Below are 21,403 nucleotides of genomic sequence, written 5' to 3'. Positions count from 1 at the left end.
CTGCTTTGTTGTCACTCGTCAGACACAGAGGAGGCCTGGCAGGTGCTTAGGTGCACCCAGTGCAGTGAGAGGAGGAAACAGCGAGTCAGGCTGGCAATGAAGGGACATCTCTCTACTCTGGTGCTGTGGCTTCTTCTCTTCACAGTTGAGGATGTAGAAGGTAAGTCTCCTCTGTGTTTCACCAGGGGAGCTGGGTTAACTGGAACTAGGGAGGTAACTTTTACAGTCAGCTTTTAATAATCCATGTCTGGCTTGGAGGTTGTGACTTTTCCTTTCAGGATTGGTCCTTACCACTGTTACCGAGGCTTTTGTTACCTTGAGATTGGACTATTTCAGTGACCTGTATGTGCGGCTGCATCTTAAAACCTTTCAGAAAATGAAGCTGGTACAAATGGCAGCAACGCCCTCATTGAGCAGGGCATCTCGCTGGGAGCATGTTACAGCCGTGCTGCAGAGTCTGCACTGGCTGCCCAGCTCTGGGTGGAGGTTAAGGTGTTGGTGATGATTTATAAAGACCTAAGTGGCCTGGAACCAGCCTCCTTGAGGGATCACCTCTCTCCCCATGCCGTACTGCCACAGCTGTGGTCAGAAGTGGTGCCCGAGCTGGCTTCCCCTTTTATAAAGGAGAGGAGTAGCTGGAAGCGTGCTCTTTGTGAGGGCTCCAGGATGCTGGAACTTGCTCACCCCTTTGGGTCAAAATAGCCAAAATTAGGTGACCTTCTGGGCACACTGCAAAATACAGTTGTTTGGGGAGAGGGTGGGAAGGACTGATGCCATGAGACACATAATGAGAAATGGCTGGGAAGTAGTTTCTGTAGGTGTCTGGCTGGCTGAGTTCCTGTTGAAATGGTCACTTAATGTTGCTGCGATTTGAGTGTGTTATCAGTGTGCCTAGAGCCTTAGTATTTTAAATCCAAACAAATACATCAATAATTTGGGATCCAACAGAAATGTCTGTTTGGTCCAGAATCCAACAGCTCCAAGGGCCAAGTCTTGGCTCCTCATTCCCCCATTCACTCACTGAAGCCAGTAGAAGTTCTGCAAGTTTGAGGTGAGCAGGATTTATCCAAATAAACCCAGAGCTGATTCCTCCCACACAGGTGTGTGTGTGTGTGTGTGTGTGTGTGTGTGTTGGGGTGCAGTGTGCAATGCCCTGTGCCCACGGGGGTACTGGAAGCTCTGTCAGAAGGAAGATTTATCCTGCAGGAGCCCTGCCTCCCTCCCCCAGGGTTTCTGCTGGATCAGAGAAGCTTTGAATCCTAGCTGGAGTCTAGAGAAGCTCGACCAGCACAAGCTGCATGGCAGAGGTGCTATATCAGTGCATCACACGGCCACATTGGTTCAATTCCCTCAAGGCTGCCCCTGCCCGGTTTCAGGGCTGCTCTCATTCCTCCAGTGCAGAGGATGTTGCAGGCTTTTTGCCAAGCAGGGTCCCAGCTCCAGACAGACTTAAAACCATTGGGGGGCAGGGGCAGACTATGGGTTACAGCAGCATGTAACCATTCAAGGAGTGGATCTGGCCCAAACACTCCAAAACTGATTAAAAGTAAGGTTCCAATCTAAGGTGGGCTCTGATACAGTTCAAATGATACCGTGATTGGAAGCTGTTGGGCTGGGATTAACAGGATGAGAATGATCCATGTGACTGGCAGGGCAGTGAACTGCTCCACAGTAGCTGGTTCATGGGACCCGATGTGCTGCTGCACCAGCCTGAGAAACTGACTCTGAAGCTGATAATCAGAAATGTCAGTCTAAATTATTGTCTTAGAGAAAAACCTGCCCTAATGTCTATTTCATAGACATCTCAGTAACGGTGCGGTGATTAGGGGGCTGGTACCCAAAGAATCCTGAGCAAACTGACTGTCCATCAGGTTCCTTGGAGTTTATATTTCAGATTCCAAGAAGTTCATATATAACGTGCTGGGGTTAGAGCCCATGATAGAGCTGTATGAAGGAAAATAAATCCACACTGTGTAGAGGTCAAACACAGGAGTTTATTACGAACAGAGCTGGTGGAGTGTCACCTTGCTTATTAGGCTCAGAGACACTGTCAATCAATTGATTACAATAGAATATATAGATTTTCCATGGGTGGGGGAAAGTGATGAGGTAGGCAGTTCCACACCCCCAGATAGGTTTTGCAGCAAGACAAGATAGCACATTAGCCAATGCTTAACAGGTTACATAATGTCTCCGCCCATTGTCTCAAGTTAGCAAGTTAACATTTAATTAATACTTTGCTAAAATGTATTAGTATAAAATATATATATAAGTTGAATTCAATTTGGGGTCCATAGGAATGAAGCAACTCCTTTGATTGTCCAACAGGTACAGCCCTAGGGGTTAAAGCAAAGAATCAGTGAAAATATATGTAAGCAGAGTCAGGATGAGCCCCACCCTGACATCTGGTGGTAAATTATGGGGAGTGCGGAAAGAAGTTTCAAGTGTTTGCATTGGTATTTCAGTTATTTGCATTTGGCACTCCCACCCCACTTAGCATACCGCAAAGCAGCATGGGATGGTTATTTTCACAGCTGTGGGACCCCCAATTTCATTGTTATTGGGGCAGGAGGAATGAAATGTTGTCACCCTGATTAAGTAAATGAGGAACTACAAAACTGTCTTATGATAGAGGGTTTCATTATCAACTAAATAGCACTTGCTAGACAAGGGACATGGGTTCCAAAACCCATTGAAAGGAGAGAGGCTGGGGACAGATATCTGTATTTGGTGCTATAAGCTCCTTGTGAGAGCCAGAAGCACCAGTTCTACCTATGTCTCTCTCCACTGTGGAATGTCAGAGTTAATTTTTGATTACCTTAAGAATCTAGATACAGGTTACTGAGCTGAATTCACTGGCACTGGGGCTCCCCTCCTATGAGCTGGAATCACTAAGAGCTGAAATCACTGAAGAGCTGGACTTGCTGAGCTGAGAGCACTGAGTACTGTGCCAATGAGTGGGGGAGCCTGAAGCAATACTGTGGAGCAGAGCAGCTGGCAGAGTGGAGTGGAGCAGTTTGTGCAGCCCTGGGTGAGTGGAGCCAAGCAACTCGTGAGGACGGCCGGAGCAGATCACAGGACAGCTGGTGGACCAGAGCAGCTGGCAGAGCGGAGCAGCCCACAGAGCCAGCGGAGCTGAGCTGTTTGCGGGGATGACTAGTGGAAGCAGAACCCCACGAAGAGGCAGGGCAGTTGGCCCCGAACCACGTAAGGTGCCCCTTTCTACCCAGGCTGGGAGGGGGACCTCTGCAGAGGGACTCTTGAACTCTGGGGCTGGACTGACCCGGGACAGAGACTTTTGTATTGTGGGACTGTGGGTGATTTGGGGGGTGCTGGACTCAAGGGCCCAGAGAGAAGGACACAGCCCAATTTGCTGGGGTGGGTCTTTGCTCACAGTTTGACCCGTGAACTCTAGTTGAGGTATTTTCCCAATTTAATGCTTGTTGTTTATCTCATGTAATTAAACATTTTCTGTTATACCAAGAGTCTGTGCTTGCAAGAGGGGAAGTATTGCCTCCTTGAGGCACCCAGGGGTGTGTGTAAGATTTTCCCAGGTCACTGGGTGGGGGCTCGAGCTGGTTTGCATTACGTTGTGGGGAAGGGACCCCTATGTATTGAACCCGGCTCTTGCTGCTATCAATTCAGCCTGGCAGAGGGGTTACATATATGGAAATAAAGCTTGTCTCCTTTGTGTTTTAAGATAGGCATTGGTCCCTGGGAAAGGGAGGTGGGAGGAGGCCATATCTTATACTGACATGTGCCAAACTTTCAGAAACTCAAAGTTGGATATGTGGAAACCACATCTCCCTACAAAAGAAACTAACAACCGAAACAGGGCTTCTTTGTTCAATTTGCAACTCTGAATAAGACACAATTATTTAGTTCTCAGCTCCAACACCTGGCAATTTGCTGACTAGGCTTATTTTGGCAAAGCAAGGTTATCTTTTGTTTATTCTGCTTCTCTTAGCTAATCACTATTTGCTAGGCCTCTGATCTCTTGACCAAACTCTGGACTTTTTTTCTGGAAAAGGGCTGGCACAATCCATATGCCAGGTTGTTATATAAAATGCACATGGATTTTAACCCTTCACTGTACATGACCAAAAAGCAGAGAATTCTATAGTGACACCTGGTGAGGGATAAATGACTGCACAGTTATTTGTGGAGAGTGTCCTATAATGATGCCAAGCACATGTTCAGCTCAGCGTATTTTTGTTGGACTGATGTGCATCATCCTCTAGAAAGTTTTTATTTTCTATGGGAAATTTGGGTATGTTTCACATGATGCAGACAGAGTGACACTGAGGAATATACAATATAGGGGTATCACCATGTAGCTGCTTTTTCCTTTCCCTCAGTGCCCCAGTTCTCCTCCCTGAGCCCCGAGTAGAGGCCGTGTCAGTCTTTGCCAGAAGATCGTGTTTCACAATTATTGGCCTATTTAAATTATGCGGAAAAACAAATTTGTACAATTATGTGAGGTCCAGGCAAACAAGTGATAAAATATCAGGGACGGACCAAAGCTGCGAGTTTCACTCTAAGCCCCAGATCTGAACTTCCCCAGGGTTCAGAGTGCTGCGTTTGGGTCATTATTCTGAGTTGGGCCACAGAATTAGTGGAAATATAAGATAGGTTCAGTATGAAAATGTGATTTTTATCCTCAGGGCTGGATTTAAATCTTACGCACCCCTAGGCACATTATCTTCAGTGTCCCCTCCCCACCCCATGTGGCTCTGTCTGGAGCCCCCCTCCAGTATCCCCATGTGGCCCTGTGACCTCCAGCAGACCTGTGTGGCCCACTCTACCTCCTAACTGAGCTCCAGGAAGGCTGCTGTGCTTTTCACTTGAGGAAAAAATGCACCCACCTCCCGCCTGCTAGGTGTTTGCTGCTGCCCAATGGCCCAGTAGCCTCAGCCAGCTCAGGCTCTTCTGGCACCACCGCGGCCTCTGGTGGCTGAAAGGTGCAACTGCAGCACATTTTCTGCAAAAAAAAAAATCCGCCTCCCTCAGACAAGAATTCTGCACATGCTGCAATTGTCACCTAAGGGGATGGGGCACGATGTGAGACAAGGGGCTTGTGGGGCATCTCAGCAGGGAGCGGGACAGATCAGGAGGCTCCTTCCTTCCCAAGAACTCCTGAGCAGTGCAGGCAGCAGCAGTAGGGGAGTAAAATAGCCCAAAATACCACAAATTGCAACTGCTAAAAAATCCTGGCAACTGACAGTTGGAAAATAACATACTTGGCAACCTTTGATGCCCCTACAATGCCGGTGCCCCATGGCACGTGCCTACTGTGCCTAACTGGAAATCTGGCCCTGATTATCCAGGGTGGTGCTGATGGCTGCCATCAGGGAGTCTTCAATCCAAAGACAATCACAGACCTCATGAAAGCCAAAGGCTGGGCCAAGACCTCTCTTTTAGGCTCAACAGATGGCACAATAAAGATCCTTTATGTAGTTAAAACAGCTACAGACAGTGGGAGCTACTGAAAAAGGCACTGGGCACATGGGCAGGGCAGAGCTTAGCCAGGGGTTTCCCTTGTTGCCAATGCAGGGGCCAGGATATTGGCCTCAGACTATCTCGGTTGGAGGGAGAAGCCAGGAGAAGAAGTTGTGACCGGGATCCTGGAAGGGAGCAAATAAACAAAGTCTGTTGTCGCTCTCTGGAGGGGCAGGCTGGGGATTTCTGAGCAAGGACACTGCTGGCTGTTGTTAGTTTCTACTGTGTGCAGGGAAACAGAACTGTGTGTTCACTTAGCTAGAGCAGTGTTACAGCCTTGGGTCCTGCCACAAGTAAATGTCACTGAATTAACTCGATTGAAAAAAGCCCCTTTTTTCCTAGTGCAGACCAGGTCCAAGGTGTTTCCTTTGGGAGTGGATTAAACAGAGCAGTGCCTGAATAACCTTCCCTGTGCATGGGCGCCAACTTATATGGGCTCCTGGGGCTAAAGCCCCAGGAATATTCACAGTCAGGGGCTCTGCTCCACCAATATTTGGAGCTAGGTTTCGCCCCTTTAAATCCCAGTGGCGGCGGGGAATTAAAAGGCTCTGGGTTGCCCGCAGCCGCGGAGAGCCCAGAGCCCTTTAAATCCCAGCCGCGGCTGGGAATTAAAAGGCTCTGGGCTGCCTGCTGCGGCGGGGAGCGTAGAGCCCTTTAAATCCCAGCCGCGACGGGGAATTAAAAGGCTCTGGGTTGCCCGCAGCCGCGGGGAGCCCAGAGCCCTTCAAATCTCAGCCGCGGCCGGGAGTCAGAGGGCTCTGGGTTGCCCGCAGCGGCGGGGAGCCTGTAGCCCTTTAAATCTCAGCCGTGGCCGGGAGTCAGAGGGCTCTGGGTTGCCCGCAGTGGCGGGGAGCCCAGCGCCCTTTAAATCCCAGCCGCAGCCGGGAAATAAAAGGCTCTGGGTTGCCCGCACCCGCGGGGAGCCCAGAGCCCTTTAAATCTCAGCCGCGGCGGGAATCAGAGGGCTGTGCTTGGCAGCCCTCCCCTCCCCTGCCCCTACCTGGAGGAGACACGAAGGGGACTTCCGGCCAGGAGATGGACATCACTCACCTTAGCAGCTGCTGGGGCTTCCGTGAGTGTTTGACCCTATGATTCCCCCCCTGCCCCAGCCTCAGCCCCCACCCCTGCCCAACGCTGGGGAAGGGGCAGCCCCATGCCATCCCCTCCCACCGTCCCCCAGGGAAGCTACGGTGAGGGGCAGCAGGCTGCACAGGGGAGGCAGGAAGCCACATGTGAAGGCAATGCCCTCTCCCCCAGCACCCACCAACCCACCCGCCACAGGAGGGATGGGAGAGGGAGGCGTCCTAGACCTGAGCAGCTGGGGCTTGGGTGAATTTTATGACACCCTGCTCCCCCGCCCCATAGCCACCACCCTGCAGACCCCACTTCTGCCCAATGCTGGGCAAGGGGCAGCCCCATCCCCCATCCACAGTGAAGTTATGGTGAGGGGCAGCAACATGGAAGGCCACCTGTGATGGCAACCCCCCCACCCAGTACCCATCATAGGGGAGGTAAGTGAGCTTTCTGGACCTGAGAGGGGCCCTAGGAGCATGTGCAGTGACTGTGGTGCAGAGTGAGTGTGCTCTGGGAGGCAGGGGGGGAGAGGAGGGGTCCCTCCCCTGGAGCTTGCTGCTGCCAGTGGTGGTGATGGGGAGTCCTCTCTGGCCCTAGCCCTGGGGCAGGCTGTCTGCACCCCAAGTTCTTCATCCTCAGCCCTGCCCCACCCCAAAGCCTGCACCCCCAGCACCGAGCACGCTCCTGCACTGTGAACCCCTCATCCCCAGCCCCACCCCAGAACCCTCACCTGAGGGGAAAAAAGTGCAACTTAAATTTGGTGGTCAGTTTGGAGTATCATTTTGTTTAGCATGATACTTGACTATTTTACACCCCTTTAAAGTATATAACTAGTCGTATACAGGTGTTACAAAGTGGGAATGTTCTTAATGTTTTCTCTGAATACTGTGTGGGTGCCTCAGTTTCCTCTCTGCATTTCTCAAGGATCTAGATGGTAGGATAAGGGGGTGTGATTGTTGTAGAGCCCTAGAGGGACAGTGTGAGCTGTCTGCACAGAGAATGGCGGAAACCCTGTCTCCTGGTAACTGATGGCCTGGGCCACTCTCCTGCAAGGTGCCAACTGAAGGTGTTGGAGAACAGAGAGATTGGGTGGCCTCCTAATGCCTGGAAAAGAGACAAAGGCCAGAGGAGGGAGTGTCAGTGCCTGTGCGGACTTCTGGGAAGTGCATGGTGTGGAAGGGGATGCTGTGATGCTTTGGAACAACTCCATACAAAGCCAGTCAGGACTCTGGGGGAGCCTCCTCTCTCGGAGCATACTGTCTCCAGGGCAAGAAGCTTACACCTTCCTGGGTCTGACCTCGGAGCATTCAGCATGCCCTTCCACATCATGCACTTTCCACAGCGAGTCTGCCCAGGCGGGTCCTGGGGCAACCAGAGGTCCCTGCACCCCAACTCCGCAGTCAGATGTGACTCTCAGCCAGACAGTAAAACAGAAGGTTTATTAGATGACGGGAACACAGTTTAAACAGAGCTTGTTGGTACAGAAAACAGAACCCCTCTGTCAGGTCCATCTTGGGGAGTGGGGAGCCCAGAACCAAGTTCTGGGTCTCTCCCCATTTCCCCAGCCAGCTCCAAACTGACACTCCCTCCTCTGGCCTCTGTGTCTCTTCCGGACAAGGCGGCCACCTGATCTCTTTGTCCCCAACACCTTCAGTTGGCATCTTGCAGGGGAAACTGAGGCACCCACACAGTATTCAGAGAAAATATTAAGAACATTCCCACTTCATCACAACAGGTGTAACAAAATATAATACTGTATATTGAAGTAGGCAAGTGCTGCTTCTGACTTTCCACTTTTAATTGACCCTTGTAATCTTGTGGCGCTGACGCGTTGTAGCTTCATTTTATATCGGCTTACAGGGCCATGCATGGTGTGGAAGGGGATGCTGTGGGGGGGCACCACCATTTTGGGCCCCACCAAAAATTATACAAACCTGCCACCTATGTCCCTGTGGATTGCAGCAAAAGAAATGTTTTACATTTGCTTGGCATTGAAGGAGCGGGATGGTCTGGCCATGTACTGGTGTGAACTACACTGTTCTCTAAGCTCTACGGAGGCTCCATAAACGTGGTGTCCCCAGCTCAGCCATCCACTGCTGCAACCAGCCTGTTCCAGGGGTCACATGTAGCTGTAAACCATGGGCATTATAATGATGCCCGTACTTGCTCCCAGTCACAGGGACAGTCCTGGGTCTTCACACCCTGTCCTGGGAGCCAGTTCACCCAGCCAATATCCCAGTGACCTCTCCTCTCATTCCCTGTTAACTGCCTGTCTCCCAGCAGCCAGCTTTGTCTCTCCACATCCCCCAGAGATGCAAACAGTTCTAGAGACAACTGGGGGCAGGGGGTGGATCTCAGAGCTACAGGGAGAAAAGTCAATGGCAGGGAGTGGGGGCAGAGTCTGCTGCTCATCTGGTGAAGGAGCAGCCTGTACTTGCAGGGCAGAGAGGCCAGGTAGAATGGAGTGAAGAGAAGGGAGAAAGAGCCCCGGGGAGGTGGGCAGGAAGATTCCAGCAGGGGGGGCTGGAACAATTTGTATAGTGGAGGTGCTGAGAGCATTTAGCTAAACTGTAAACCCTGTATATGATGGAAACTACTTCAAGCCAAGGGATGCGGCAGCACCCCCAGCACCCCTAGTTCCAGCTCCTATGGAGACCAGTGGAAGAGAGAAATGTGTAGGGAGCTACTTTCCTTTTAAGCATCACTTTCCTTTTCTGAGTGTTGGGGCCTGTGGCGCTAATGTCCGTGTGGTTGCGCCAATTTCAATCCAAGAGAGGTCATTGTGGTTTAGCTCAATCCTGTGACCAGTCGATTTAGCTGAATGCCCATGAGCTGCTCATGGCCTGAAATCACAGGGCCCACACAGGGATGGCATCTCTCTCGCTGGGGCAGGTGAGGAGAGGAAGCTCCAGTGGGGAGCAGCATTGCCAAGCACCACAGATCAAAAAACATGAGACTATAAAAACCATCCGGTCTTGTTTTTAAGTCTGTCTTTGAACTGTTCAACTCCCCTCTACTCCTCTGCCAGAGTGGGGGTGAGAATCGCAGGCTGAAAAGTCACCATTTAATGCACCCAAACTGCACGGCTCCCCCTGGCTGTGAGCTCAGCTGGAGACTGCGCTTACCCTCCCCTCACTCCTGAGATTGGGAACTGCCGTCCATTGCCCTGTACTGACTTCGCTCTCCCCTCCTGGTTCAGTTCTTCTGACAGAGGAAGGGCTGGCTGGGAAATAGCTTGACAGTCACTGAGCTAATTCATGTGGTGTGGTTCCCACTCACACACAGAACTTCTGTTACTGTTCAGGGGTGAGTTACAGACAGAGACACTGGAAACCTTCACACTGACATCAACCATTGATATCAGCTACAGTGTCATCATAAACACTCCAGGATTGATTTAGTCTTTTGCAAACAGCAACACTTCCCTGACTTCCTCCACCCTTACAACTCCTCTGCCTGAGGCTGGGAAGCACTTCCCCCATTCTAGAGCTCCCTCCCTTCTCCTCCCCATCTCTCCTTCACTCCTGCCCCTTCCCACTTCTGACCACATCCTTTCCCTGGTCCAGACTCCATTCCCCTCCCCAATACTCCCTCCTGTTCCCCTGCTCCAGAACCCCTCCCCTACCTGCTGTCCACTAGCACCAGACCCCCTTCTCCATCCCAACTCCTCCATCCGCCCCTGTGCCCCTACTCCAGGCTACCTCCACTCCCTCCCATCCTCTGTTCCACACCTCTGCGCTCCTCACCCTCTTGTTGCCCTGCTTCAGGCCCCCTCACTCCTTCCCCCACAAGCTCACCCTTCCCCACCCCTCCCTCCTCCTTCCTCCCTTATAAGATCCCGTCTTCTCCCCATGGAGATCCCCCTTCTCTAAACCTCCTTCTCCCCTCCCTCCTTCCCCCTGCTCAATAACCCCCTCCAGCCCCATGCTCCCTGCTCCCCTGTCCAGACCATCCTGTGCTCCATCTCCACTCCTCCCTCCTTCCCCAATTTCAGATCCCTGTTCCCTCCCCTCCCTTCTGACTCTCTCTCCTGCCTCCCTGTTAACCCCCAATGCAGACACCCCTCCCCTCCTCACTTCTCCCTCCTGCCCCTGCTTTCTGACCTCCTTGCCACCCCCACTCCAGATCCACCTCCTTGCTCCTGCCCCTTCCAACCCACCTTTCCAGACCCTCCTCCCCTCTGTCACTCCAGCCCCCTGCTACAGACTCTCTCCTTTCCACACCCTCTTTTCTCCCCTTGCTCCAGAACCCCCTCCCCACCCCTCCCTCCGGCCAACTCATCGTCTTTACCCCATTCCCTTGCAACTCTTGAATCTGCCTCCTGTCCCCCCAGTGACCTGCTGCCCTCACTCTCCCCATCCTCCTTTCACAGGGTCTCTGCTGCCCATCATGGTCCTCTCCAGCCCCCTCAGCCACACAAAGACAGCCACGTTCCCTGAGGGCTTTAGTGGGAAGTGGCAGCCAGCTTCACTCAGGGCAGCCTCACTCCCACAAACTGACAGACTGTAAGGAGATGGTGGCATCTCGCTGGCTTCAGCCCCAGTGACAGTGACAGGAGATGGCACCATTTGGAATAAGGGAAAGTTCGTGAGTTGGCGCCTTTTATCATCTTATTGTGGGACAGGTAAAAACACCCAAAATCGACAGAGTGGGTATAAAATGGCGAGATCTGCAGCACTGGCAGCCCCGAGTGTGAGGCCCTGAGACAGGATCAGGTGGAGCCATGAGGCAGCTCTGGACATGTCCCATTCTCATAGCTCTGGGCTCAGACCCCTGCTGCCGGGCATGGACTCTGCTGCAATAACCCTGGGGAGGGGGCTTCCTGCTGCTCTGACCCTGCTCTGTGTCTCTCTTTGCAGGTGCTGATGAGCTGAGGCTGGTGAATGGAGGCAGCCCCTGTGCTGGGAGAGTGGAGGTTAAACACCAGGATCAGTGGGGGATGGTATGTAGTGATCGCTGGGACATGGCAGATGCTGGGGTTGTTTGTAAGCAGTTGGGATGTGGAGCTGCTGTCAGTGTCCCTCGACGGGCTCATTTCGGAGCAGGATCTGGACCAATTTGGCTGGATGAAGTTGCCTGTGATGGTACCGAGTCTGCTCTCTGGCACTGCGGGAACGAGGGATGGGGTCAGAGTGACTGCATTCATGGAGAGGATGCTGGAGTGATCTGTTCAGGTAAGAATCAGCCAGCTCAGTCCTGAAAGGCAAATCCCCTGAGAAAAAGGGCTTGAACCCAGAGGACATTGTGTGCTTGAGACCCTAACGAGAAATGAACAAAAGTCAGAGCAAGTCCTGTAATGATTGTAATTACTGAGCTACAATTATTACTGTTCATGTCACTGGCCACTAAGGATCCCCCCGTGTGACTGTAAAGTGTTTTCATTATCTCATTTCCAGTTGCTTCAGTGCCACATCTTTCCTTTTCCTTTCCCTCTGAATGGGTCTAAAAATGCAGATAGGAGAGAAAATGGAAAAGGAAAATGTCACTTAGGCTCTTAAGTCACTGAGGCACCTTTGAAAACATTACCCTCATGCTAAAACCCAGACCCAGACACCCAAACATAGTGGTACAGCAGCTGGGGCATTTGTGTAGCCCCTTTGCCACCCTCATAGGGTGACCGAGGAATGGGCAGATTCTCCCAGCTTGGCCAGAATTAGATTTAACCGCGAGCACTCCCCTGTCTGCTCTGTTACTTCGCACAGTTTGGACCAACCAGTAATAGAAAATGTCACAATCTCTGCCCCCCCGTAGATCTAGCGTAGCACAGAGAGTTCAGCCAAAAATATACCTCCACCCTACACAGCACAGGAATATCATATTATGGAGTCATTTGTTGTGACTCAATAGTTAACATTACAGCTACAGACGCATTACATGTTTTATTTTTAATTTCTCTCTTTTTAATATTTAGTAAGAATAATATTGTCACTAATCCCCGTCTTCCCTGGATAGAGGTACAGGGCCAGCTCCTAGGGCCAAACCCAAGGTTCCTTACTCAGGCAGGCAGCTATTGACTATAATGTGAATTTGCTTTGTACAGACTGAGTAGAAGCAGGATAAAGGACTCAGGATTGGGCCTAATCAGAATTATTCCAGAAATAACTAGCCAGCCATCTACCAACCAGCCCTGTGCACTAGACTGAGAACAAACACATATTGTAACAGAGATTTTTCTGCACCAAACGATTTTTGAGAGATGCTGTCCTGACAGAATACTAGAAAACTTTCCAAAAAGTGACAGTTGTCTTCTTATGTACAGTGTTGCTGTCAGCGTGTTAGTCCCAGGATATCAGTGACAAGGTGGGTGAGGTAATAGCTTTTATTTGACCCACTTCTGTGGGAAACAGAAAAGCTTTAGCGCTTACAGAGAAGAGCTGTGCGTAAGCTCAGAAGCTTGTCTCTCTCACCAACAAGAGTGGGTCCAATAAAGATATTACCTCAACCATCTTGTCCCTCTCAATTCCTTCTCGTCCAGCTTTCACTTTTCATTTCTGGTTGGATTAATACCAGACTTTGCCAAAACATTCTCCTCTGCCCAGATATCTGCCTCAGTCATTGCACAGGCTGGATGGTGCCCAGGGAGTGAATCAGGGATGCACAGTGAAAGAGGCTGTTGTCTGTAGACCCACAGTCTCATTGGTTGCATCATCATCATCATCATCATCAGTGATTCCTCCATTTGAGGATGATCTCTACCACAGATTTACATATGGGTCCTGAGTATCGAGGGTAGCCAGGTTAGTCTGTATCCACAAAAACAACACGGATTCCGGTGGCACCTTAAAGACAAGCAGATTTATTTGTGCATAAGCTTTCGTGGGTAAAAAACCTACTTCTTCAGATGCATGGAGTGAAAGTTACAGATGCAGGCATTATTATGCTGACATATGAAGAGAAGGGAGTTACCTCACAAGCGGAGAACCAGTGTTGACAGGGCCAATTCAATCAGGGTGTATGTGGTCCACTCCTAATAATTGATGAGGAGGTGTCAATTCCAGGAGAGGCAAAGCTGCTTTTGTAGTGAGCTAACCACTCCCAGTCCCTATTCAAGCCCAAATTTATGGTGTTAAATTTGCAAATGGATTTTAGTTCTGCAGTTTTTCTTTGAAGTCTGTTTCTGAAGGTTTTTTTGTTCAAGTATAGCTACTTTTAAATCTGTTATAGAATGTCCAGGAAGATTGAAGTGTTCCCCTACTGGCTTTTGTATGTTACCATTCCTGATGTCCGATTTGTGTCTATTTATTCTTTCAGGTAGTTTGGCCAATGTACATGGCAGAGGGGCAGTGCTGGCATATGATGGCATATATAACATTAGTAGACATGCAGGTGAATGAGCTGCTGATATGTCTGGGTCCTCTGATGGTTTCACTAGAGTAGATATGGGGGGACAGAATAGTCAACGAGGTTTGCTGCAGGGATTGTTTCCTGGGTTAGTGTTTCTGTGGTGTGGTGTGTAGTTGCTGGTGAGTATTTGCTTCAGGTTGGGGGGCTGTCTGTAAGCAAGCACTGGCCTGCCTCCCGAAGTCTGTGAGAGTTAGGGATCATTTTCCAGGATAGGTTGTTGATTGTTGATTATGTGCTGGAAAGGTTTTAGCTGGGGGCCATACATGAGGGCCACTGCTGTTCTGTTATTTTTCTTGTTGGCCCTGTCCTGTACTAGGTGACTTCTGGGTACCTGTCTCGCTCTGTCAATCTGTTTCCTCACTTCCCCAAGTGGGTACTGTAGTTTTAAGAATGCTTGATAAAGATCTTGTAGGTGTTTGTATCTGTCTGAGGGATTGCAGCAAATTCGGCTGTATCTTAGGGCTTGGCTATAGACAATGGATCGTGTGATGGCTCCTGGATGGAAGCTGGAGGCATGTAGGTAAGTGTAGCAGTCAGTAGGTTTTCGGTAAAGGATGGTGTTTATGTGACCATCACTTATATGCACTGTAGTGTCTAGGAAGTGGATTTCTTGTGTGGACTGGTCCAGGCTAAGGTTGATGGTAGGGTAGAAATTGTTGAAATCCTGGTGGAATCTTCAAGGGCCTCCTTCCCGTGGGTCCATATGATGAAGATGTCATCAGTGTAGTGCAAGTAGAGGCGGGGCACTAGGGGATGAGAGCTGAGGAAGACTTGTTCTAAGTCAGCCATAAAAATGTTAGCATACTGTGGGGCCATGCGGGTACCCATAGCAGTGCCGCTGACTTGAAGGTATAAGTCGTCCCCAAATCTGAAATGGTTGTGGGTGAGGACAAAGTCACAAAGCTCAGCCATCAGGTGTGCCATGCCCTCATCAGGGATACTGTTCTTGACAGCTTGTAGTCCATCGTCACGTAGACTATTGGTGTAAAGAGCTCCTATATCTGCACCCTTTCTATTTTTTTTTTTAATATCCTTCTTAAAATGTGGACAGCACAGCTGGATGCAGTATCGGTCTCACCATGCTGTACACAGAGGTAAAATCACATCCCTGGTCAGAAATTATCCAACAAAATGGAGCTTCATTGGAAAATGCTGGTTTGTTGAACTCGACATTTCCCATGAAAGTGAGTTGGGTGCAATGAACTTTCTCCAGACCACAGGCAGTGTTATGGCAGAAACCTGCATGGTTAAGTGCCAGCTCTCCTTGGTGGGGGGGGGGGGGGGCTCCAGCCAGCTCTGCCATGCCAACTTCCTTGGGGCCAGGTACCCCAGTCTTCTCAGGTCAGCTGGTCTGGGATAGCTGCACCATGTAGACTGCCCCAGCACCAGAGACCCTGGTGTTCTATAGTCTTCAGCTCCAGGGCAACCCTGCCATGGAGACAGGAGTCCCAGCTTTAACCAGGGCTCAGCTCCCAGATCCACAGCAGGGAATTTAGAAATCCTGGGATGGGATCCCGATTCCCAGGGTCTGCGGCTCTGAGGCAGCCCTGCATTGCAGACTGCCTCAGGCCGAGGACCCCAGAGCTTCGAGATTCCCAGGCCAGTGGGCTATTTGGGACACCAGTTGGCCCACGAGTCTGGAAGCCCAAGGGTCCCCAGTCCAAGGCAGCCTGCATGGCGAGGCTGCCCAAGAGCCACAGACCCTGGGAGCCAGGGCTGGCTCTAGTGTTTTTGCTGCCCCAAGCAAAAAAAAAATTTGCCTCCTCCCCACCCCGCTTTTTTTGGCTTTTACACATTTGCACTTTGCAGTTTTGTTTTGACTGTTTAAATTTTTAAAAAAATGAAAACAGAATTTGTAGTTAGTGAAATAAAACAATTTCCTACTAGTGTAATTTTAACATTTAATTTTAACAAAAACACAATTACAAACAATTTGAGTTCAACTATACACTGTAATGAAAAATGTTAGTGTCTTCCAGTTTCTCATAAATTAAAAGAATGTATATGAACTGATTTTTTCTGGTTTTTATACTTGTGTAGTCTTTTAATAAGTCAGTGAAATCTAAATTTTTTGCAATAGTACTTTCAATTGAAATTAATGCATGTCCTGACATATGATTTTGAGACATGGTGGACCTCAAATAATTTTTTAGTAATTTCAGTTTTGAGAAACTGCGCTCACCAGAAGCCACTGATACTGGTAAAGTTAAAAGAATGTGTAATGCTATAGCAGTGTTTGGAGTGAAAAAATCATTTCTTGCTATAAATTTGAATACTTTTAGAGGAGAAGTTTTAGGACTCATTAGCTCAGATAAAGCTATTAATTCATCATACAATTCTACTGCATCAATGTCAGCAGCATTATCAGTACTGTGCGCTGTCACGGAGTGTGGGGGAGTCAGGGCCCTGCACCCCTCTTCCTGACATTCACTGTGACTCTCCGCCAGCCAGTAAAACAGAAGGTTTATTAGACGACGGGAACGCAGTCCCAAGCAGAGCGTGTAGGTACAACCAGAACCCCTCAATCAAGTCCTTCTGGGGGAGAAGCAGCAAAGAATCCTGTGGCACCTTATAGACTAACCTTCTGGGGGAGGTTCAGGGAGGTTCAGGGAGCTTAGACCCCAGCTTGGGGTTCCCTGCGTTGCACCACCCAGCCCAAACTGAACTAAAAATCCCTCTAGCAGCTCTCTTCCCCTCCTCTCTTTCCCCTGTCCTTTGTTCAGTCTCCCAGGCAGAAGGTGTGAATTCTCCCAACCCCCCTTCTGGCTCAGGTTACAGCTCAGGTAGATTTACTCTCATCCCAAAATGTATCCTCCCTGCAACATTCCCAGGTCAAATCCACCTTGCAAACAATTCAATGTTTATTGGGGTGAACTTCCAGCAAGCTTAAATCCAAGTTCCTTTTTCCGTATTTTCGAATCCCAACTTACTTCCTGTTTGCCCCTAATTTATATAGTAATATTCTTAGCTATACCTTAACCAATCATTCTACTAAAATTTACCTAACCAATCCTAACATATTGTAACATGATTAGCTAACCAATTATATCCCACCACCTTAATTAGTTTACACCCAGCAAAATTAATTATACACCAGACAGAAACAATCACAGAACCAGACAGAGACCATGCAAATAAACATACAAAACAATACAGAAGTGAGGATTTCACAACTACATCTATACAGGCATAAGGGTTTTCCAGCTGTGTCTATTGATAAGTGAGTTCTTACCAGACAGAAAACTATCAAACTAAATTTCCTTTTACATGTTCTAGGCTCTTTCCTTTCTCTGGAGGCGATAGATCGGATCACCTTCCTAACAGCCCCAGATTGCCTTATTTCAATATGACTAAACAGGGCCTCAGACTGTCACAGTGAGAGAAGGCCCTTACACAGATAGACAATGATTTTGATTCTTTCTTTTATACCTCTATAACTAGCTAAGTGATAAGAATACACCTAAATTCTTAAAGTATAGGCCAGACAGGCCTGAATAGCTATATCCTAACAGCATCTAGTTTGACTTAGAGGTTTAAGTGTGAGTTTTTGTTCCAGATGCTTCTTCAAGACTGCCCAACAGTTTGTGGAAGCACTAAAAAAGTTGTAATTTGCTTGCACTGTGCTAAAATACGAAACAACATCTTTAGATGATTTGGCGGCATCACTGATAACCAGACTGAGCAAATATGCATGGCAAGGAATGAAAAAAACTCGATTGTTTAAATTCAATATTCTTTCCTGTACACCGGCATGTTGTCCTCGCATGTTTGAAACGTTATGGTACCCTGGGCCATGCATATTTTCTAAAGGTATTCCATAGTGTTCCAATCTCTGCAGAATTACATCTGTGATCTTGAGTACAATCAACTATAATTGAGTAATATTTGGCATGTTTCAAATTCAATAAAATTTCATTACGCACACCATTAGAAATTAATTCTATTATCTCATTTTGTGTATTTTTACCCAAATAATGGGTGTGAATCTCTCCATCTTTCACTCTTCATACATGCTCAGCCATAACATTATCAAATTTTGCCAATAACTAAACCAATTTTAAGAAATTTCCATTGCTATTCTCATAAAATATCCGAGGAGCCACGGAATGCGAGGCACTGTTTGGCTAGGAAATTAATGATTGCCAGTAAATGTTCCAACACTGCTTGCCAACGTAGAATTTCTGAATTTAGCTGACGTTGCTGTACCGCATCGATTGTTACACCAGAACGTAATCTGATTGACAGCTCAATCCAATTTGTCAATGAGCGTAAATTATTTTTTGATGTTTCATGTTCTTTTAAATGCTGATGCAAATTTCACCAGTCATTAAAACCTGCAGTTGCCAGAAGAATGTCCGAGTAACAGTTTGCAGTTTGCAGCAAAAACAAAAAACTACATCTTTGGTCTGTGAATACACTAATCACGATCTATTAATTTTTCATTTTTTTCTTCATACTAGATGGCATAAATCAACTATTCGACTCATTAAATTGATATTCAAATGTAGGATTTAGTTTTGAAGGACCTTCACAATAATAATTTGCATTGTATCAGTAATTATTGTTGGCCATGTATTTGGATCTGATCCTATGTCAGTCTCTCCACCTTCCAATAATTGTTCTTCAGTTTTAGATTTGGATAACAGTTCTTCATTTCATTTCTTCAGCTGAAGTAGTAAATCTTTGGATTGTGATTGTTTGTCTTTATCAGTTTGCGAAGATAATCTTTGGTTAGATTGTTGTTCATCTTTATCAGTTGATAAAGGTAATCTTTGGTTCGATCGGTCTTCATCAGTTGATGAATAATCACCTTCAATGTATTGCTTAGAGCTTTCTCCTTGATTGTCAACTTTTTAAAAATACTTTTTTGAAGTACAAGATAGTTTTTCTAATTCTTTTTTGCCGTTTCTCTCTTTGTTGCCGGTAAGCAGCACCGGAAAGTCATTTTTGTTTTTGTCCTGGCATTTTAGCCCTATGACCACTGTCACCAACACAAAATGGAAATTAGCACAAATGGTGCTAATAGGGCAGCACAGTACACACACATAATCGTGATTTGAGTGACCGTGTCACAATGTGACATATTTTTCACATCACACTCCTATTGCACTACTGTACTTGCCGTAGGTAAGGCACTAGTCATTGGGGCTAGAGAGCTCCCCACGAACTCGGATACACACTGGACCCAGCCCTGCTGGCGTTTTCCCAGCACTGAGGCCACCCAGCTGGGATCCCGAGGGGCATGCAATGGAGAGAGCTCTGGAGCTGGAGGAGCCAAGGAAGAGGTGCTGGGCTTGCAGGACAGATGCTGCCCCTCTTTGCCAGGTCACTCGCTCCCTGCAGGAGGGGAGGCAGAAGGAGACTCCAGGCACTGGAGTTCTGCGAGGGGCTGGGGAGGGAGGCAGCAGCCTCTGGGGCTCCAGCAGGCAGAAGCTCCCCAGGCATCCTGAGGACCCTCCCGCCCAGCCCAAATCTTACCTTACTGTGGACCTGGCCCACAGTGGATTCATCTCCTGTCACCGCCAGTCCCAGGGCCAGGGGTTGGGGCTGCTGCTGGATCCCAGCCCTGCTCATCCTTGGTCTTCGCCTTGGCCCCGGCACGAGCTGGGCTCAGCCCGGGCTGTCGCTCTGCTCCCCTCTCCCGTCCCCTGGCAGGAGGCAGCACAGAGGGGAGGAGGAGGAGGAGGAGGAGGAGTCAGATGCAGGGACAAGCCAAGGAGGAACGGCCCGCCCGGGCATCATGTTCACCCCATCCTCTGCAACCGGAGCAGGGCCGCGCTACCGGCTCCCGCCTGGGGCGTGGGGGTGACCACTGACCATGGGAGAGTGGCAGGGAGAAGCCGAGGAGGAGTGGCCTGTCCTCTGCAGCTGGGGAAGGGCCACGCTACTGGCTCCCACTGCTCTTCTGTGGTCAGCGGCCATTCTCCCCCCCACCCCCCCTCAGGCGGAGCCGGTAGCACGGCCCTGCCCTGGCTGCAGAGGACAGGCCACTCCTCCTCGGCTTGTTCGTGCCACTCTCCCGCGGTCAGCGGCCACCCCCCCACACACCCTCCCAGGCGGGAGCCAGTAGTGCAGCCCTGCCCCGGCTGCAGAGGACGGGCCACTCCTTGGCTTGCAGCGGCGGGGACAAGCCGAGGAGGAGCTGCCCACCCAGGCACCATGTGCACCCCATCCTCTGCAGCCGGAGCAGGGCCGCACTACCGGCTCCTGCCTGGGGAGTGGGGGGTGGCCGCTGTCCACGGGAGAGCGGCGGGGACAAGCTGAGGAGGAGTGACCCGTCCTCTGCAGCCGGGGCAGGGCCGCGCTACTGACTCCCACCTGAGGGGTCGAGGTGACTGCTACCCACGGAGAGGGCAATGGGAACACGCTCCCTACTTAGCCGGCTCCCTGTCCCGCCGCACCCAGCGGCAGAACAAAAGGCTGGTTACTGCCCCCCGGGGCAGTCAGGATCCAGCCCAGGATGCTGCTTGAGGTATGAACTGGGGCCCCAGCATTATGCCGCCTCAACGAGGGGATTGGCGCTGAAATTGACATCGCTGGGTCTAATTTGGGGTAGTGTGGACGCAATTCGATGATATTGGCCTCCAGGAGCTATCCAGAACACTCCATTGTAACCTCTCTGGACAGCACTTTGAACTCAGATGCACTAGCCAGGTACACAGGAAAAGCCTCGAGAACTTTTGAATTTCATTTCCTGTTTGGCCAGCATGGTGAACTCAGCAGCACAGGTGACCATACAATCCCCCCAGAATGTTTCTACGCTCCCCCTATCATCTCCGTCCCTGAGGTTATTGCAGATTAGAAGGCGAAAAAAACACGCTTACAATGACATATTTTCCGAGCTCATGTTGTCCTCCCGCACTGATAGGGCACAGCATAATGCATGGAGGCATTCAGTGGCAGAGGCCAGGAAAGAATTGCTGTGTTTGATTAATGGCAAAAGTATCATGCCTCGCTAGCGATCCTGCCTGAGCCAGGTCGCTATGTCACATGCACTCTATGTCAGCCTTTGGCAGGGCATGACCGCTTTGTGACATTGCATTAGGTAGCTTCTGTAGCTAGAGAAAACATTCCTGTGCATTCGGCAAAGTCTGCAGCAAAAAAAGAGAAGCCCCATAGTGTAGTGGTTATCATGCACACCTAACAGGTGAAACATCCCTGGTTTGAAACTGTGTGGAAACAGGTTACTGTTCCTTTTTCTGACTCCCCTTCTGCATTTTTAGTCTTAGAACAGACCGCGCTGTGAAATTTTACTTTGAATTATATCAATTATCATAGAATCATAGAATCTCAGGGTTGGAAGGGACCTCAGGAGGTCATCTAGTCCAACCCCCTGCTCAAAGCAGGACCAAACCCAACTAAATCATCCCAGCCAGGGCTTTGTCAACCCTGACCTTAAAAACCTCTAAGGAAGGAGATTCCACTACCTCCCTAGGTAACCCATTCCAGTTCTTCACCACCCTACTAGTGAAAAAGTTTTTCCTAA

The 21,403-nt window shown here is 49.4% G+C and overlaps 1 protein-coding gene across 1 annotated transcript in view; it reads left to right on the top strand.

Moving 5' to 3' along the window:
* Positions 1 to 29: 29 nt before the first annotated feature.
* The window catches only part of LOC123355883 (scavenger receptor cysteine-rich type 1 protein M130-like), a 153,056-nt gene continuing 131,682 nt past the window's right edge, over positions 30 to 21,403 (top strand). The window contains exons 1-2 of the mRNA XM_044998715.1: positions 30 to 160; positions 11,433 to 11,747. Of these exons, the coding sequence (XP_044854650.1) occupies positions 97 to 160; positions 11,433 to 11,747 (379 nt within the window). The 5' untranslated portion in view covers positions 30 to 96. The remainder of the gene's footprint in view (positions 161 to 11,432; positions 11,748 to 21,403) is intronic.

Source organism: Mauremys mutica, chromosome 1, assembly GCF_020497125.1.
Source record: "Mauremys mutica isolate MM-2020 ecotype Southern chromosome 1, ASM2049712v1, whole genome shotgun sequence".
Taxonomy (NCBI): domain Eukaryota; kingdom Metazoa; phylum Chordata; order Testudines; family Geoemydidae; genus Mauremys; species Mauremys mutica.
This window is presented reverse-complemented; position numbering and strand designations above follow the sequence as displayed.